The 20632-nt window shown below is 40.5% G+C and overlaps 1 protein-coding gene across 1 annotated transcript; it reads left to right on the plus strand.

Annotated features, from left to right (window-relative positions):
- Nucleotides 1-512: 512 nt before the first annotated feature.
- QTRT2 (queuine tRNA-ribosyltransferase accessory subunit 2) lies at nt 513-20324 on the plus strand. The gene is made up of 8 exons (XM_058661909.1): nt 513-730; nt 1844-1899; nt 4551-4627; nt 6608-6820; nt 11292-11491; nt 14481-14632; nt 17578-17695; nt 19614-20324. The coding sequence occupies exons 1-8, from the start codon at nt 531-533 to the stop codon at nt 19843-19845; spliced, it is 1248 nt and encodes a 415-aa protein (XP_058517892.1). The 5' UTR covers nt 513-530; the 3' UTR covers nt 19846-20324.
- Nucleotides 20325-20632: the final 308 nt, after the last annotated feature.

The following is a 20632-nucleotide window of genomic DNA, read 5'->3' on the forward strand; positions in this document are numbered from 1 at the left end:
TCCGCTTCTCTCATGATGTCTATTCTTCCATGTATTTTAGTAAATACTAGAATGCTATTATAGAATCTGTTCACTGTACACACTGTTAAAATACTACAATACGCGTAGCATTTCTCAAAGAATGAAAAAAAATGTGTCGTCAGTAATCAGTATGACCTAAGCACTGTGACATTTCACCGTACACATTTGCGAGGCTGAGAGTGAACCGTGGCTTCCTGGCCTCTTTCGGAGGTTAGTATTTCTACTTCTGTCCTTCCTTTTGTTTGGCTTCTTTCAGCAGGGAAACAAATTCCATGGCTAAATTGAAAAGTAGTTGATGTCTTCATATGGCTCTGAGACCCTGGAGAAGGTATCAGCTTTTCTTTGTGCCTTTGCCCATTATGCTCTTCCTCTGAAAAATTGTGGTCTGGGAATATTAATAAACATGCTATCATTAATTTTTCCACAGGCTGCTTTCTTTGCAGAATGTCGTGATGCTTCTTCTAAATTGAATGCTCTTTTCTTACCAGGACCTAGAGGAATCCATTGTGATGAAGCTGAGTCTTACCAAGATAGTTAATGGCTGTCGCCTAGGGAAAATACAAAACCTGGGCAAAACAGGGGACCTCACCATGGATATCCCGGGGTGCCTTCTGTACACCAAGACCGGCTCTGCTCCTCACCTCACGCATCACACACTGCATAATGTCCACGGGGTTCCCGCCATGGCTCAGCTTACACTGTCATCCCTGTAAGTGTTGGAACAGTCATTCAAGGATCACTTTGCTGGCAGCTTAATTATCTTAATTGATTTTATTTTTATTGAAAAGGCAGCGTGACAGAGAGGAGAGACGGAAAGATCTTCCATCCTTTGGTTTACCCCACAAATGGCCACGGTGGCCAGAGCTGGGACCATGAGCTTCCTCCAAGTCTCCCGCGTGGGTGCAGAATCCCAAGGGCTTGAGCATCCACTGCTGCTTTCCCAGGCCATAAGCAGAGAGCTGGATAGGAAGTAGAGACAGGAATCAATGCCCATGTGAGATGCCGGCGCTGCAGGTGGAGGCCTAACCTACTGCACCATGAAACCAGCCCCAGTTATCTTAATTTGATGCAACAAAAGAAAAGACTGTTTTAAAGTTTTATATATATATATACACACACACACACACGTGTATATATATATATACACACATATGTATATATATATATGTATGTGTGTATAACTTGTAGATTTTCGGAATGATATCAGATAATAAGTATCAGATCTTGTATATCTGGCCTTAATTATGGAAACAACAGGCCAGTCTTGTGTATTATTTCTGCCTCAGTTTTCCTCCAAACCTAGTGTCATACTGCCCTCATTGCTACTGCTTCTTAAAGGACTAGGGCTGAGAGTACCCTAAGAGAACTGAGTGCTTTTGTGCTTCGGTGTCAAAGTTATTTCTGCCTCTGCAGTTGGACTTGCTGTTAGCACTTTATGGAAGCATTAGATCATTCTGTGTAAGGTGCCGAGTGACTTCATGGTTAATTGAGAAGCCTATGATGTGATCAGATAAGTCTGCCTTGTGTTAATAACCATGATTTTAAGTGGAGAAAAGGGGGCAGAAAATCAAAATGTTCTGAAGCAGTTGATCTTTGCCAACTCCTCTTTTCACAGAAACACTTGCAATTTGAAGATCTTTATTTTGACTAAGAACCTACTGTAGTTAGTTGGAACTCTTGAATGATATTAGATGTATTTTGCTGTTCAAGACTACATTCATTGACATGTAGTTTCTTTGGGTTAGAAGAGAAGTTCAGGTGTTGAATAGAGTCCACAGATTGATTGGTTATTATGTGATGAAATCTTCTGTTTTGCTTACAGGGCAGAGCATCATGAAGTCTTGGCAGAATACAAGGAAGGAGTTGGAAAGTTTATAGGTAAAAATTAAGTAATTAGTGTCTTCTGTTAATTTGGAGTTTGGAGGTACTGTTGACTCTGGTTTTTCATTCACACCTTTGTTTGTTCATTATTTTAATAAGCATTTTTTGAGAATCTTAAGAACCAGGCGTTGGTGATTCAAAGTTGGATAGGGAGAGGCTAGCTCCATACTTCAATTGGCTAATCTTCTACCTGCAAGCAGCAGCATCTCACGTGGGCACTGGTTCGTGTCCCTACTGCTTTACTTCTTTTTTTTTTTTTTAAAGATTTTATTTTTATTACAAAGTCAGATATACAGAGAGGAGGAGAGACAGAGAGGAAGATCTTCCATCCGATGATTCACTCCCCAAGTGAGCTGCAGCAGGCCGGTGCGTGCCAATCCGATGCCGGGAACCAGGAACCTCTTCCGGGTCTCCCACGTGGGTACAGGGTCCCAAAGCTTTGGACCGTCCTCGACTGCTTTCCCAGGCCACAAGCAGGGAGGGAGCTGGATGGGAAGTGGAGCAGCCGGGATTAGAACCGGCGCCCATATGGGATCCCGGTGCGCTCAAAGTGAGGACTTTAGCCGCTAGGCCACGCCGCCGGGCCCCCTACTGCTTTACTTCTAATCCAGCTCCATGCTTATCACCTGGGAAAGTAGTAGAAGATGGTCCAAAACCTTGGGAACCTGCATCAGTGTGGGAGACCTGGAAGAAGCTCCTGGTTCCTGGCTTCAGATCAGCTCAAATCTGGCCATTATGGCCATCTGGGGAGTGATGGAAAATCTTTGTCTCTCCTCTCTGTAAATCTGCTTTTCTAATGGAAATAAATTGTTCTTTAAAAAGAAGAAAGAAAGAAAGAAAAATTGAATAGGAACAGTTGCTGCTCTCCTAGAACTCACAGCTTAGCTGGTTTAAAGATCAATAGGTGTATCATGTTACAGTGTAGTGACTGCGTTGCACGATTAGGGAAAAACACGTGTATCATGATAGCTCAGATAGAGGAGCTCTCAACTTTCTCTGGGTTTATTTGGAAGGCAATCAGAATAAAGAAAATGTTCTCAAGAGAGAAGTAAGGAAGCATCCTAGCTGGGTCAGAAAAGAGCAGGTAGTAACAGCAGCAGGAGTGGGCACAGACTTAGTGGTAGACAGATATGGACAGACTGGTCACTGTGCAAAGGCCCAGAGGTGAGAACTTCCACAGGACCTGAGATCCAGCGTAGTCTCATGCTAGAGCCTTAGACGGAAAGCAGAGGATGAAGAGTTTATGTACAGTTATGTTCCGATTGTTTAGTATCATCCTTTGTTCCAGACACTGGATTTTATATGCAGATGTGACCACTGATCTGTAGGAAAGCTTAAATGGTAACAGCTAAAGAAACACATCTTCTGTGGACCATTTTATCCGGAAGTTTTTTCTCAATGTATGAAACTCAGCAAACCAAAATCCTATTTCTGTTGGTTACAACCCCTCTGCTTTTGGGAGAACTGCCTGAATGACTTGTTGGTTTTTACAGGGCCCTCTGTTTAGGTGAAAGGGTTTATACACCACTCCTCTTGATCTGAAGTCAATTCGCTAGAGTAAACAAGCATACAATTAAGTGAAAATGCTAACATATGCTTTCTAGAGATGACTGTGATACCTGAAATTATGCAAAATAACTAGGGACACTGCAGAGGTTTTTCACTTGTGTCATTTGTTTTGTCTCTTTTTAGCAGTTCCTGTTTTTTCCTTATGGAAAAACATGGAATAGCATATGAAATTTAAACACATGTGACTTGGCACTCTTTTTATTATTTATCTTTTATTACAAAGTCAGATATACAGAGAGAAGGAAAGACAGAGAAGAAGATCTTCCGTCCGATGATTCACTCCTAAGTGGCCACAACGGTTAGATCTGAGTGGATCTGAAGCCAGGAACCAAGAGTTTCTTTTGCATCTCCCACATGAGTGCAGAGTCCCAAGGCGTTGGGCTGTCCTCAACTGCTTTCCCAGGTCACAAACAGGAAGCTGGACAGGAAGGTGGAGCTGCCAGGATGCAAACCTGTACCGAGATAGGATTCTGGTGCATGCAGGGCGAGAACTTGAGCCACTAGGCTACTGCACTGGGCCCTATGTTTTTTAATGATTGTCTGTTTGACTAACTAACCTAAGGAACCAATATTTTGATACACTCAAATGTACCAACAACGAGGTCCATTTGCAGTGCACCAGGACTTCCCTATAATTGTGTCCCAGGGGCCTATGATTATAATGAATAAGATTTACTGTTAATGAGATCATCTTTGGCTTTATTATTTCTTCTTTGCCAAAGTTAGTGTCCCGTGGTACTGCCTAGATAACGAGCATATTTGATATTACACCCTTTAAATCAAGTTGAGTGAGATCAGCATGTCAATATGTACTTTCACTGTTCTTTTTACTCTATGATGTCCCTTTCCTTTGTAGCAGCTCACTGTATCATTAGAAACAAACCTTTGCATTTAATTCTTTTAGATTAGTAGGTTTGAAAGAAGTATCTTGTATCATGTTGATAGGGGTTCTGCAGTGCCAAGAGCAGGTACTGTTTACTGTGAGTACAGTTCTGCCACTAGACATTGTGAAGCTGTTCCCTACTCTAACACAGTGTAGTTGTTGATACAAGCATCACTGTGTGTGTATGTTTTTACAGGTATGCCAGAATCACTGTTATACTGCTCCCTGCATGATCCAGTCAGCCCCTGCCCAGCTGGATATGTCACAAACAAGGTGTGCTTCCCCACAGGCCTCCAGGACTGCAGTCTTATCCTTAGAATTTCCCTTGGATACTGGAATCCCACTCTCTGGGATTAATTCCTTTATACCTTCTCTTTGCCTCTGGGATTAAAGTGGGATGGGATGGTTCGTAAGAGAGTGGGGCTACCTAAGATTGAGGTTAAGGGAAGAAAAATATCCTCAGCATCTTCATTGTTGCAAAAAAATTCGGGGATAGAAGAGGGTCATGTGCATGCCAAAAAAAGAAATTGCTGTGATGGGAGAAAACAGTAGTCTTTTGGTTCTGTGCTTTATTTGCAGTTTTAACAAGTTCAAGAAGAGTGGGGAAAGTTGCTGATGAGGGGTATCACATGTACAACTATATATAGTAGAACCTCAGTATAATACTGCTTGCTGATAAAACAGAATTGGCAAAATCTGGGTCCATAGTCTGAAGTTTTAGCTAATGAAGAACAGAATCAAAAGTCTTCATTAGGAAGTTTTTATCTGAGAAGTGACCCTATTTGCATTATCCCAAGGATGGCCTTTCTGTGAGGCTTCGGTGTCATGTTGTTGCTTTACAAAAACCTTTCCCTGCCCTCACCGTGTTGGTATCAGCAGTAACTGTTCATTATATCTAAGAACATTGTTTTTGGTTATTTTGCTTTAAGCTGCTTTTTATGTTGTAAAATGAATTCAAAAGAAAATATTTTTACCTGATTTGTCTATCCCGTTTGTAAAGGAGAGGACTCATTTTAAGCCGTATTTATGTTTTTGCACATAATTCTGTGTCTAACTCAATCTTGTAAGCACTTCCTAGGTATTACTGTGTGGTACCCAAGACTGGAATCAAGCATGAGCATTTACAGTCAGATAAATAAGAGAGTATTACAAAATGTTCGTGGAAAATGAAATTTAAAGATGTCCATTTGGGGGTGACATTTTAAATTCATGCATAGTTTCTTTTTCATAATACACACTTTTATGAACTTTTTTGAGACATGAGTTTCTTTTGTTTATTTTTAAGGCAGAGAAACAGGCCAACAGAGCTTGCTTGCACTGATTAATTTCCCTTATAGCTGCGGTAGCTCCAAGTGGGGGTCAAAGCTAGGAATTAGGAACTCAATCCAGTTTTTCTGTGTGATGGCAGGAACTCAATTACTCAAGCCCTGATCTTTATCTCCCAGGTCTGTAGCAGCAAGAATGAAGAGTAAGGAGTAGAACTGGGCATTGAATCTGGATAGTCCAGTGCGGGACACAGGTGTCTTTAGTGTCTTACTTAGCCAACTTAAATTCATACCTTTCCACGAACTTCTTGAAAACCCCTCATATATATGGATGTCAGAAATTTTTTTTTTTGCCTCAAAATAAATTGCCTTTTCTCCCCTGCCAGGTAAGTATGAAAATAAATTGCCTTTTAATCCCATTTTCTGTGGATATTTTGAAGTATCTTTATGTGCAATGGTGTTATGAGTGCTATCTTTTTGATAAAAGCAGTAAGTACAAATTGCTGTAAGAGCTTGGAGGAGTGAAAGATTGCCTGGGAAGGTTTAAATAGCATATTAAGAGTTGGTGACATATGAACTCAGTGTCTTAAAGATTGTATAACGCATTTGCCAGGCAAAGAAGTAGGAGAGTATTTCAGTTAAAAGGAACAGTGTGCATGAAAGCAGAGAAGAATTAAAGCATGTGATTTATTCAGGAACACCGGGTAGGGTAGGATGATAGAAATAGGGGAGAATAGAAGATTATTGGAGGACAGTGTAACAAAGAATGCTTGCCACTGGCTGAGAGGTTGACATCCCCGAAGGATGCTCTGTGAGTTAGAAATTCTGTAGAGAATTAGAAATTTATTTGAATTATTTCACTGGCCATATCTAGGCCATTGAATTATTACCATCTGTCCAGTTGTAAAGACAAATTACTGTTTTATCATTTTATTACTTTATTTGTGTTTTATTCCTGCTGAGTCCTTATTGTCTTCCTCTGTGACAGTCAGTGTCTGTGTGGGGTGTTGGAGGACGAGTGGAAATGACTGCTGCCAAGTTCATGGCAATCCAGGAGGCCCTTCAACCAGATTGGTTCCAGTGTCTCTCCGATGGAGAAGCAACCTGTGAAGAGGTCACTTCCTTGAAAAGGACCAGGAAGTCTGTTGACCGATCCCTTCTGTTTCTGGATAGCTGCCTGCGACTGCAGGAAAAGTCAGAGGTAGGCCTGCCATGCCATCCACTCTCTCAACACTTGCCTTCTTCACCCTCTATGAAAACAGCTTTTCTCTCACTCCTGCATCTCTTTTCCTCACACTTTGTTTTGTTTTTGTTAAGATTTATTTATTTGAGAGGCAGAGTGAAAGAGACATCTTCCATCTACCTCTGCCTGTTCACTCCTCAAATGGCTACTACTACCAGGCTGAAGCCAGGAGCCTGGTACTCCATCCAGGTCTCCCATGTGAGTTACGCTGTCTTCCAAGGCACATTAGCAGGGATCTGCACGGAAGCAGGACAGCCACACTAGAAATTGACACTCTGATAAGGGATGCCAGTCCTGCAGGAAGCAGCTTGGATGACTGTGCCACAGTGCCAGCCTCACGTCTTAGTTTTTAGTATTTTACTTTTTCATAGTTTTTCCCACTGTCTCTTTTACTGATTCTGTAAGGTTCAAACTTAGGCTTTCATCACCCTCTGTGTACTTCCCTGGGCAACCTTCCCTCCATGTTAATTGCTGAATAATTCCAAAACTAGCAAGTTCACTCCAATTACATAACTGCTGGGCTCTAGGTAGGTTGTAGTCCTCACACTCGGAGGTTATTGGACTCATTATCTCAATTTCTTCCAAGCTGTGCTTCCTTTTCTCTCCCTCATTATTTTATCTCAGTTTGTGATATCCACCAGCTTCCTCAGGCCAGAAGCTTGAGCTTTGCTAGATGCCTGTCACCCATCCTTAATATCCATCCGATTGTTCACTGTTCCTGGGTTCCATATCTCGCTGTGCTGAGCATGCCTACTCTCTTGTTACTGCCTCAGCTTGGAGCGTCATCATCTCTTGTGCAGACAGTGACTTGTAAATTGTTCTTCCGGATTCCATTTTTATTTGTGTGCAATTCATCAATAGTCCTGCTATCTAAGAGTTTGCAGGTGTGACTATGAACCCATTGTCCCCTTCCCTTTAAGAATGTACTGATCCATTTACTCCATCTGTGCCTCCAGCTTACTGTGAGCTGCTACTTCCTCGTGTGGCCGCAAGCTGAGCTCCTGAGTTATTTGCAGTTCCTTGAGCCTGTTTCATTCCAGTGCACCTTATAGACTTTCTTCTGGATTGTTTCTTCTGTGCTTACCCCAGCCATGTGTCTTCTCCTGTTTCCAGATTGAATTTATTTCATTCCACTCATCATTCTATGAAACTGGTCCCTGACAGTTCCAGAAAGTCGTAGTCATCTTTTGCTACCGCTTCAATTTGTAAATGGTTGTATTATACCTCCTTTCACATTGTTTTGCAGTGATTTTTTTATGCATTTGTCTCAAAATATGACCTCCTTAAGTTCAGTTTCTGTGTCTTTTTTTTTTCTTCATCGTGTGACAGAATCCCTGACACATATACTAAGCTCTCAGTAAATGTTTGCAGATGGTGAATGGTTGTGGTGGAGGAAAGATCACACTGTAGTTGTAAATAATGGAACTTAAATTGCTGAGGTTGGAGAAGGACACATTAAAAGAGAGCTGAGGAGTTAAGGGAGCAAACATAGTGAGCAGAGGAGGAGAATTTCACTGTCTGAAATCATTCGTATAGAATAATCCTAAGCACAGATAAAGTCACACTATCACAACGTTTATTTTAAATATTTTTAAAAGATTATTTGAAAGGCAGAGTTATAGAGAGAGGGAGATACACAGAATGAGGGACCTTTCCATCTGCTAAATCACTCCCCAGATGGCCTCAACTGCTGGGGCTGAGCTAGATTGAAGCCAAAAGCCAAGAACTTCATCCAGGTCTCCCATGTGGTGGTAGAGGCCCAAGCATTTAGGTTATCTTATGCTGCTTTACCAGGCACTTTAGCAGGGAGATGGATTGGAAGCAGAGCAGCCAGGACTCAAACCTATGCCCATATGGGAAGTCAGTATTGTAGGTGATGGCTTAATGTAGTACACCACAACACAGGTGCAACAAAGTTTATCAATAAAAATATAATTTATCTAATGAAGCTAATATATGTGTCATAATTAGAAGAAACACTTGTCATTCTTAGTAAAATGCACATCTGCAGGAGGAGTTTGGTATGGAGATGTTGCTGAGTGTCTGTATTCCTATAAGACTAATAACATTTGAATTAAGTAGAAGGCAGGTCAGGGAATATAGTAAAGATGATAATTAGGACAGGTTAGCCTAACGTCATTCCTCTGTGATGTCATTGCAATCAGCTTCACCATTTTTTCTTCCTCCTGTGTATTGGTCAAGTGCTGGGGTCCCTCTCTGTATCCCTTACACTTACATGGTTGTCTTGATATGATTATTAATGCAGCCTCCCTTTATTGTTAACTGTTGCATTTTAGATAATAAATTGTCTAAATGTATAAATGATCATATTTCCATTCATGCAAGGGAGTTTCCGAGATAGGCGGTGCTAATCACAGCCTGTGTAACAAGTCTGCTACTGCATACATCTTTTCCTTTTCCCTTAATTCCTTCCCCATCTTATTTGCTGAATCCTCTTATTTGCTCTTCACATATTGCCAGGAAAGGAAATAGCACACAAGTTTCATCCGAGGTGCTTGAAGCTGCTCCCAGGATCAACAGAAGAGCATTCTGTAATAGCTAGATCTGCATGGAGACAGGAGTGGTGTGATAGCATCACAGCAAGCATCTACCATTCTGGTCAAATCTCATTGTATCACTAATGCCCATACTTTTGAAGTCCACATCTTCAGTGACTGGATTTACATTGTTATTTGTCTCTCCCACTAAAACCTCAGACTCAGAATGCACAGGGCAGAATTACACTGTCTCATCTTCCTTATTCCCTTAGGTCTTTGCTCTTAGGATCATCTCCCTGTGTTTCCCAGATGGAACTCAGGCATCATTCCAGTCTTTACCCTCCTCCCCAGTTGGATGTGTGCATCCTACCTCCCAGTGAAGGTTCAGTGTTACCTTTGCTCTTTTTACCCACTACCACTGCCTTGGTGCACATCATCTTGCCCCTGTTGCCCAGATTATTAAAGTTTTTTACTACTCCAGATGTTAGCCGTATTCACCCTTAATTTATCTCTGCATAGCAACCAAAGTATCCCTTTCTAAAGGAATGGTCTAATTGTGCCCTTCCTGCTTAAACCAAAGACTGAAATTCCCTCTCCACAGCATTCAGGCTTCTCCCAATAGCCTCTGTTCTACCAGCGAGCCACTAATGATTTGTGTATATCCTTGCAAACTTTAACTTTTTTCAGTCATGTCTATGTAAAAGTGTGTTGATAATGCATGCCTGTAATATGATCATATGTTGAGCAATTTTGTTTTTGCTTAAGAATATCTTAAAATTCTTTTTCTGTCAATGCATATATTACTATATACTCTGTTCTTTTAAAAATAGCTAAAAAGAAGCCATAGTTTGAATATGTCATAATTTATTTAAGCATCTAATGGTGGATGTTTAGGTTGTTTCCAGTTTCTTATGATTCTAAATACATCTGTAAATATACTGTGACACAAAGGAATGAATGAATATTTTTGTAGGCAAGATTGTTGGAAGTGAAATTTTAGCATCTAAAGATAAAAGCATTGACATTTTGGTAAGCATTATCTGCTTACTCTACTAAAAGCCTGAACAAATTGTTATTCTGTTTGGTTATCAGGATATGTAAGTGCCATTTCCCTTACACTTTCACCTCCACTATGTTGTTTTAACTTTCTTATCTTAATGGCTAAAAAATAGTATCTGATTATTTACAGTTTGCATTCCCTTACTGGTGAGGTTTAGTAGCATTACATGTGTATCAAGCATTCGTATTTATGTTTCTGAATTTTATATTCACATTTTCTACCTAGACTTCTGTGGGGTTGTCATTTTCTTAGAGTTTGTTGGAGCTTCTTTTATGGCAAAGATAGTTTATCTGTTCTCCAGAGAGTAATTTCTCCTTTGCCTTTATTTACGATCGATTTTACTGGAAAGTTTTAGTGTTTTAAATATACTAATCTTTTCCTGTAGCTTCTAGTTTGCCTAGGATGGCATTCCTTACTCCAAGAATATAGTCAATATGTTCTTCTGATTCTTGTAACAATTACTAGGTCCATGAAGGGTAATGTGCAGTAACGGACTTTATTCCACATGGTTAGCCAGTTGTCTCAACTAAGTGGTTTCTAAGTTCCTAAGGTAGGCCTGCATGGTCATTTAAACACATTAAACTTCTCCTTTCCCTCATGTGTATGTTTACTTTAATCTGAGCCGGGACATGACAGCAGCTGTTGACTGCCCCAGACTTTCTTAGTCTTTTCATGCCTCTTTGGTGTTTTCAAAGTGTGTCCTTGCAGCTATAAAGGCTGTCAGGAAGGAGGGAGCATTGTTCCCCTTTCAGAATTCACTGCAGTCACTCCTCAGGCATCTCTGTCCATTGGGCTCCCATGTGTGGTTCATCCAGTCAAAGGTCTGTATTGCTAAAAGTGGTTGAAAACATTCAGTGCTTTCTTACTTCAGGTTCTTCAGAAAAGTCTGATCATCGGGGTGATTGAAGGTGGAGATGTTTTGGAGGAAAGGCTGAGGTCGGCAAGAGAGACAGCCAAACGGCCTGTGGGTGGCTTCCTTCTGGATGGCTTTCAAGGGAATCCAGCCACCCTGGAGACAAGATTGCACCTGCTGTCATCCGTCACTGCTGAGCTGCCGGACAACAAACCCAGGCTAGTGCTCAGAATGCAGGGCAACTTCCTGGGACAAGGGGTAGCAGTACTGACCAACAGTGTGTTACAAAAAGTCTATATGCACGTGGGCATGCCGCTTTGATATTGCGGTCACGTCCTTTCTAGGCTGTGTGGGCTAATGCAGACTTGGGAGAGGAGTTGCCATCATGTCCTGCCCACAATTCCAGTTTGTAAAGCACAGGATAATTGCCACATGGTTTATTTCATTTGATCCTCACCAGTGATGGCAAGTGGCACATGATTCTGTCTTGTTCTTGTGTCAAATACAAATACAGTTCTTTGCTCATTAAACCTGAGGGCAAATATAAAGTCATGTGGAACTCTAGTTTAAACTGAGGACGTATCTAGAGTGCCTACTCAAATGAAGATGGGCCCTACTAGAAAGAACCTGTACGAAGTGCCTGTATTTGAGACAGGTAGTAAGTGGTATCCCGTTTTAAAATTGAGAGGACTGAAAACAAAAATTGGGTGGATCCTTACATTTCTCCAAATCACAAAGTGTACTGTAAACTGGCAAGAGAAGAGCTGTGAATTTCAGAGCAGCTGATACAGATTAGGTGCCAATTGTCCTTGTTTTTTTTAAACTACTTGGAGTGAATATTCATGGATGTTCCTGTAATTTCTACTGCTTTAGGCCTGTTGGATAATGTAATACAAAGTTACTTCAAAAGTTTGTGGAAAATGAAATTGAAAGATAAATTTATTTTGGTGAAAAAGGTTTACAATCTATGCATAAACTGTGTATTTCCAGGAACTTTTTGAAGATCCTGCCTATGTGTAACCTAGCACTGTTTAGAAAATCCAGGTATAGGGAAGGAAGGAGGTGGAGGGAAAGAGAGTATCATCATGTTCCTACAGTTGCAGTTATGAACTGTACCAACTCTATTAAAAACTAGTGCAGAACTTAAATAACAGCAAAAAAAAAAAAAGTCTAGGTGTAAGCTAGACTGAAGTACTTAAATCTTTTTTTATAAGATTTATTTATTTTTATATAAGATTTATAATATTTTTTATTTTTTAATAAGATTTATTTATTTATTGCAAAGTCAGATATACAGAGAGGAGAGACAGAGAGGAAGATCTTCCGTCCACTGATTCACTCCCCAAGTGACTGCAACGGGCTGGTGCTGCACTGATCAGGAGCCAGCTCTTCCGGTCTCCCACACAGGTGCAGAGTCCCAAGGCCTTGGGCCGTTGTCAGCTGCTTTCCCGGGCCACAAGCAGGCAGCTGGATGGGAAGCAGGGCCCATATGGGATCCCGGTGCGTTCAAGGCGAGGACTTCAGCTGCTAGGCTACCGCATCAGGCCCAGAAGTACTTAAATCTTAATGAATTATGATACATGTATATGCTTGTATAAACATCAAAAACAAGATATTTTCATGACCCCAGTCAACCTTTCTTCTCCTAATTTTAACTGGCTTTGTTGTATTGTTTGGTCCCCCTTCTATGCTTGTTTCATTCTAATGCAGATAATAATTTGGTAATGATACTGGGGTGCCTCAGAAAGTTCACGGGAAAATGAAATTGAGAGATAAGTTTATCTTGTTGCAAAATAATTTTGAGATCTGTACATATGAGAGACCTTCAAAAAATTCATGATAATGCCTATTGTGAAAAAGCTGCATTGATTTCAAAACATTTTTGTAACAAAATAAGCTTTGCTGTTAATTCTGTTTTCCAGGAAGTTTCTCAAGTGTCCTCATGTTTCTAGTCATTTTCTGGACTCCTTTGCGTTAAGTGTTCACAGATGTCTGTTGCTGAATTTGAAAGCTAGGATTGTTTTTCTTTGTGTTAGTATGTAGAAATGCCAAGCTTCAGTGGGAGAGGACTTCTCAAGCACTGTATTACTTGAAAGAAACTGTAGTAGGAAAACTAGCATCTATTTAAAGGTTCTGCTTCAATATTACATAAGCTTTCTTTCTTTTTTTTTTTTTTTTTTTTTTTGACGTCTTAGAAATCAGGAAGCCTGAAAGCTCTCTGCCAATTCATGAAAAGGGCTGTTGGGTAGAAAAGTAAATATACAAAATCGGCCAAGCCAGCCTACTGAGCCGCATCTCTGCATCGTCCTTTAGGAGCAGGAGCTGGTTCAGCATAACTAACATCCTCAGAATGCTGTCCTCATCCTTTGTCTTGGAAAACACCACCTCTTCCCACAGTGCAGTTGGCTTTCTTTGTAGTGGAAAAATACAAAGAAAGCCAACTGCATTCCTAGATCCTATGACTAGAGTTGTAATTCAGAGAGCCAAGATTGCTGTGTGAACGAACCTATGAGGAATTTGGAAATTTTGGTGTGTTTTTCTTTTTAAGATTTATTTAAAGATCCATTTATTTATTTGAAAGGCAGAGAATGACAAAGAGAGAGAAAGGAAAAGGGGGATCTTGTGTCTGCTGGTTCATTCCCCAAATGCCTGCAACTGCCACATCTGGGCCAGGCTGAAGCCAGGGTCCTGAAACTCGATGTGGGTCTCCGACATGCAGGTAGGAGCCCAGGCATCAGAGCCGTCCACTGCTGATTTCCTAGGAGTGTTAACCAAAGAGCTGGATAGAAAGTGGAGCAGGTAGAACTTGAGTTTGTGCTCCTTTACAGGATTCTAGCATGACAGTCAGCAGCTTAACCTGTTGTGCCACCAACACCAGCCCTCCAGTATGTCATTAATCCTCGCAATTATTTTATGGCATTGTATAGTATTGCTGTTGTTTTTAAAGTGAAGGAAAAATTTTCAGAGAAGTTAAGAAATGTTCTCAAATTAACCCAGCTAGTAAATAAATAGCAGAGCCAGGACCCAGGGCTGTGTCCCTCCACACTCCATGTTTTAACATACCTTGCTGTCCATTGTGTACCATATTAACCATGATTTTTGTCTTTATTATTGTTATTATTTTTAGTGTCCTGTTCATTGGACAAACTCTCTGATTTCAAACCCAGCAGGATCCTCTTATCACTGTTACTGTTTTTGATTTTGTAGGCTCATCTCTGGGGTTAGTCGGCCAGATGAGGTGCTCGAGTGTATTGAAAGAGGAGTGGACTTATTTGAGAGCTTTTTTCCTTATCAGGTGACGGAGCGGGGCTGTGCCTTAACTTTCAGCTTTGATTACGAGCCAAATCCTGAAGAAACATGTACGTTTTTTGGAGTAGATTTTACCCTAAAGTGTCATGTGTTTCCTGTTAATGCTTAACTTGAGTCACAAGATAGAAATATGTACATTATATACAGCCAGTCTTTTAAAGAACTACAACTTGGTTTCTTATCCATACTCCCTGGCATGTTGGCACACAAAACCAGATACTTAATGCTATCCATGTATTTCATCAATATTAGGATGGGTTTTATAGTGAGCAGAACCAAGGAAAACAAAACCTCTTCTGTGAACCTGAAAAACAAACATTCAGAATGAATTGTGATGAAAATCTGAGAAACCCTTTGAACTGTTTGGTAAAAGTTAATTCATTTTTCACAAAAGAGTTCTTGTATGCTTTATTGAACTGCATGGTCTTAAAATACAGGAAGACTTACCGTTCTCTGATCCTAGTATTTACTTTTGGCCTTTTTTAAGCTTTTTTTTTTTTAACACACTGGGATGTGAAAACTCTTTTCCTCTGCTAATGTTGCTTTGAAGTCCTGCCTTTTTCTTTTATTGTTTAGAAGTCAAGCAAATCAGTTTTAGAGTCTAATATTTAACAGACAGAGGGAAAGAGAGTGGGGGTGCAGACTTAGGCTGAGTTCCCTTGGAGCGATTTTTTTTTTTAATTGGAAAGGCAGATGTACAGAGAGGAGAGACCGAAAGAAATATCTTCTGTCTACTGGTTCACTCCCCAAGTGGCTGCAATGGCCAGAGTTGAGCATATCAGAAGCCAGGAGCCAGGAGCGTCTTCCAGGTCTCCCACGCAGGTGCAGGTCCCAAGGCTTTGGACCATCTTTGACTGCTTTCCCAAGGCCACAGGCAGGGAGCTGAAAGGAAAGTGGAGCAGCCCAGACATGAACCAGTGCCCTTATGGGATCCCTGTGTGTGCAAGGCAAGGATTTAGCCACTAGGCTGTTGTACTGGGCCCAAAGCAATTCTTGAAAAGAGTTTTGCATGTCATTCATCCCTGTTGCTTCAGAGATGGGCCTTTTTTGGTTCTTTTCTTGCTGCCCTGTGAATTCTTCCTTTACCACAGCCTATCTTACATTTGAATAGGGCCAAGATAACTATCTTAATTTCATTTACTTATTTGGCCAGGCAGAGAGAGACAAAGACAGAGATCCCCCATAGGCTAGCTGCAGGACTGGGCCAGGAGCCAGGAACTCAATGTAGGTCTCCCACGTGATGGCTGGGAGCCAAGTCCTTCAGGCATCGCCTGCTTCCTCCCAGGGAACACATTAGAATGCGGCAATCAGAGCAGAGCCAGGATCTGAACCCGGGCACTGTGCTACGGGGTGCAGGCATCCCAGATAGCACCCCATGAGGCCAAGTAGCTGCTCCCTCAAGACTTCTTTAAAAGGGTCATTTTATTCTCCATAAATGATGATAATTTCACCTAGGAGATGTTATATTTTTGTAAAGCAACTTAAGCCATTAATCTAAATTGGGTTACTTCTGAAAACAAATCATGGTGAGTGAATTCTTATGTAAAGGAGACAACTTTTACTATGCTTTTAGATAGGACAGAGCGTAATCTGTGTGGATAGGTATACTATTAACACCATAAATTTTCATGACTTCATTTACAAACTAAATTTTTTCCACCAGAGGGGATTGTTAGTCATTCAATATCATGAATATGCAGAATTCAGAAAAGAATCTGATACTGAGTTCTCTGTAATGAACAAGATCAGTTTTTGGTCAGAGAAATCCCAGTATTTTCATGATTCAGGAAATTGAATTAGTTGAACACTTTTTTAAAAGATTTATTTGTTTATTTGAAAGGCAGATTTACAGAGAGGAGGAGGCAGAAAAAGAGATGTCCCAACTGCTGGTTCACTCCCCAAGTGGTTGCAATGGCCAGGGCTGAGCCAGGCCAAGTCAGAGCCAGGCCAACGCAAGGAGTCAGGAGCTTCATCCGGGTCTTCCACATGGATGCAGAGGCCCAAACACTCTGATTGTCTTCTACTGCTTTCCCAGATCATTACCAGGGAGCAGGATTAGAAATGAAGCAATTAGGACTTTAACTGTTGACCATATGGTATGCCAGTGCTATGGATGGAGTCTTAACCCACTATGGCACAGCACCGGCCCCACTCTGAACATTTTTATTAAAGTGTTATTGACTATTTGCGTGTGGTTTTATACGTAAGCCCTTTGACAAATAACGAAAACTCCAAACTAATAATGATTACCCCATGAAATGGCAGGAGTGTTTCAAAATATCAGGGCTTTATTATGGCTTCCCACATCAGTACAGAAATTCATAAAAACAAACCAGGTCACTTCTCTTCTGCCCTTGACCTTGACAAAAGTTACCTTATCAGGATCATCTGCCCATTCTTGTTAGCCAAAAATGAGATTATTGTGCATTTCCCTTGATGAATAATGTCTGCTTGCCCCTGCTTAATGGTAAAGGGCTTTGTGTAGAGTCGCTGGGGGATTGTTTTGCAGCTATTTTACTTACTCTTTAGGGCAAAAAGTTCAAAGGAACAATTGAAGTTCCCTTTTAATTCTGGATAGCCTAGGTCCCCTAGAATGCTAAAGTCTTCAGAGAATACATAAATTAAAACCATGTACTACTTAAATCTGTTTAGAATATAGATATGCCCTTATATTTTGTGATAAAGCAGAGTTACACCCAACACAAACACACACATCATTTTAAAATTATCCTTGATGGCAAGTTAATGAGTTACATGCTAATAGCTTTAATTGGCTTAGGGACTTTTTAAATTTCTAAATTGTTTTGCTGTAGGTAATATATAATTGATTATTTTGGATCATATTGCGATTTTTCTTGTGTGATTTCTTTATGATAAAATCTCAATACTGAGATTATAGAGTCAAAGACCATGGAATAATAGCTAAAATAAAATTCTTGCAATGGCTGTTTATTATCTGATCTTTATTCAAGACTTTTTATGGTTTGTTCTTCAGTGTTACAGCAGAATGGGATTCAAGTAGACATAAAATATGTGGACCAAACAAAGAAAATTAAAACAAGTAATTGCAACCAAGAAATGACATCATTTGAAATTAACCTGAAGGAAAAAAAGTAAGAATTTTTTTTAAGCTTAGATTTTGATTTCTGATTTTTCAATTTCAGTCTGTTTTCCAGGCTTATATAACTGTTCCCTTTTAGGTTTATAGCTTCATAAAATATTTATAGTTGAATATTAGTTCGGTCTTCTTAAATTTGGTTCCAGAAAAACTCTTATTTTTTCTGCAGATGAGTTTGTTTACTTTGTTTTGTCAGAAAACAGACAAGATAACTATTACTTTAGAAAAGCTGTCAGAGAAGGTTGAATGCATTGTTCAGTTTCTTTTACTCATTCTTATTGCTTTAAATAATGACAATGAAATAAGGATTTCAAGATAAAACACAACAAAGTTTTAAAATTGTGAGTCATCTTGGCTATATTCTGGTTATAAGTCTTAAATAAACGATTTGCTTCTATGAAGAGGGAGCGAAGATCTGTTGTAATTTTGTTTTTGGCCACAAGGGATGGTGATCAGTCAACCTGCAAGTGGTATCCTGTGCTGTGCGCGCTCTCACTGTAGCACTGGATGTGTTTGGGCATCTTGGAGAGACATGCTGCAGATTTTCACTTGTTTATGTCTGCTAGTGATTGTGCAGACTTGAAAACTGATTAAAGTGTGAAAATCCCATTTCTTATCTATCTGTCTATACGTATTTAAGGTTATTTATTTGAAAAGCAGGGTTAAAGAGAGAAACAGAGATATCTCCATCCACTAGTTCACTCCCCAAATGGCTGCAACAGCTAGAGAGGGGCTGGCTAGTATCTAGGAGCTTCTTCCCACGTGGATGGCAGGGACCCAAGCCTTTGGGCCAACTTCTGCTGTTTTGCCAGGAACATTAGCAGGGAGTTGGATCAGGTAGGAAGCAGCCAGGATTTGAACCAGCACCCATATGGGATAATAGCATCACAGGTCGTGGCTTTAGTTGCTATGCCACAACTCTGACCTCTCTTACCCATACTGTTGGAGCTTCTTGATTGTAGGACTGAAATGGTAATATCTACCTCATTTAATTTGTTACACATTAAAAATAACCAGAGATTAATTTCTCTTATATTGTTAGGGTGATATTAATGGTTATTACTAAAACTCCCTTTACATTGAAGATTCAGTTAGAAGTTATATTGGCTTTATTAGCACTGGACTTGAAGTTTTGCAAACTTGAAAACACATTCTAGCTCCATTCTTGACTTTGATCTTGTGAAGTCCCTTAACTTTGAGTTGTTAACTGATGAAAGATAATGCCTATATAGTGCTTACACATGTGGCCAGCAGCATTCGAACTGTCTTGCTCTATTAAGTCATTTAATCTTCACAGCGACTCTGAGTTTGGCAGTGTAAATATCTGGGAAACAAAAGCACGGAGGGAAGTTAAGTTGCTTGCCCGAGTGACTGTAGAGCCAGGACTCATATGTAAGGCAGAGTAGCTCCAGAGTGCTCCCTCTGAATCTTCATCCGGAAAGCAACAATACAAATGACTGTCCAAGAGTGGAGACAAAGATTCAGTGAGGCCTTGTAGGTGGAAGTGCCCTTGAAAATTTGGAAAGATCTATAGAAAACGGTCATACCACATCTTTTGATAGTTCTGGTGGTGAGTGGGAACAAAATGCCCTTCACCAGAGTAATATTTTCTAAGATTGTGTGCCTTTCTAATGTGACTAATAATGCCTAACGTGAGTAAGTGACCATGTGGGTTTCGTAAGCCACCATCTTGAAGGCTGTGTCCATCAGAGGAAAACCCCTGCATCTCCCTAACTTGCGATATTCTTTGCTATGTTTTAACCACATTCCCAGCTTAAGCCATTCGCCATTGCTGATGCCTTACCAATGATATTCTCAGCTGCTGATACTCTCATCAGCACACTAGCTAACTTGGATTGTGGATTTCTTGGATACTTCACTTTCTGGAATGACTCTGTGACTTTCTTTCTAAGGTACCAGGAGGACTTTAACCCACTAGTGAGAGGATGTTCCTGTTACTGCTGTAAGAACCACACCCGTGCATACATCCACCATCTACTAGTGACCAATGAGCTGCTAGCTGGAGTCTTGCTTATGATGCACAACTTTGAACACTATTTTGGATTTTTCCAGTCCATCCGTGAAGCACTAAGAAGCGATAAACTGGGACAATTGAAAGAGCTCATCTGTAGGCAAGCTCCTTGAAACCTCAGAAATACAAATCTGACTCTTCACGTGAAGCCTGTAGCACCATTACAGCATGGGAAGAAGTGAAGAAATTGTTTTAGTTTTAACCATTCATCTATGAGACTAAGACTTGTTGAAATGAAGAGCATCTGAACCACATTTGATGTGTCCACATAAGATTAAAGAGATGTCTTCTAAGGACCTATTTTGTGGATTGGTGTTATGGCATAGCAGGTACAGTAGCCACCTGCAGCACCAGCATCTTATATGGGTGTTGTTCCAAATCCTGGCTGCTCCTCTTCCCAGCTAGCTCCCAGCTAATATACCTGGGAAAGCAGTGGAAGTGTTTGGGCTCCTGCACCAATGTTGGACACCCAGAAGAAGCTTCTGGCTCCTGGCTTCAGATCAGCCTAGCTCTTGCTGTTACAGTCATTCAGAAAGTGACTGGAAGATCTCTCCCTTTCTCTCTCTGCCTGTATAACTCTGTCTTTCAAATAAATAAGCAAATCTTTTTCTTAAGAGGGCTTTGCAAAAGAAGAAAAGACATAGCTTGAATTGATCAGGATTGACCTAGATTGATAAGAAAGAAGTAGAGCCTTTAAAATCTCTAAGCTGATGCTTTAGTCAACAGAGGTTCGCTTAGACAGAAGCTGTAAATGTGAGAGGACGGCTTGGACCACTGAGTTGGACTTGGGTCCTGAGGGGAGAGAACTGGGCAGAAGCAGCATAACCTCGATAGACACATGCCTGTTGACTGGAGAAGCAATCTAGCTGACTTGAGGGTTTTCTGTATTTTGACTCTCAT

Source organism: Ochotona princeps, chromosome 3 (genome assembly GCF_030435755.1).
Source record: "Ochotona princeps isolate mOchPri1 chromosome 3, mOchPri1.hap1, whole genome shotgun sequence".
Taxonomy (NCBI): domain Eukaryota; kingdom Metazoa; phylum Chordata; class Mammalia; order Lagomorpha; family Ochotonidae; genus Ochotona; species Ochotona princeps.

Bases quoted from the DNA above. Each gene is read 5' to 3' on its own strand.
- QTRT2 (XM_058661909.1), top strand. From the start codon at position 531: ATGAAGCTGAGTCTTACCAAGATAGTTAATGGCTGTCGCCTAGGGAAA. The intron at 1,900-4,550 runs GTAAAAATTAAG...ATGTTTTTACAG, and splicing joins AGGAGTTGGAAAGTTTATAG to GTATGCCAGAATCACTGTTA. The intron at 17,696-19,613 runs GTAAGAATTTTT...TTTCTTTCTAAG, and splicing joins ATTAACCTGAAGGAAAAAAA to GTACCAGGAGGACTTTAACC.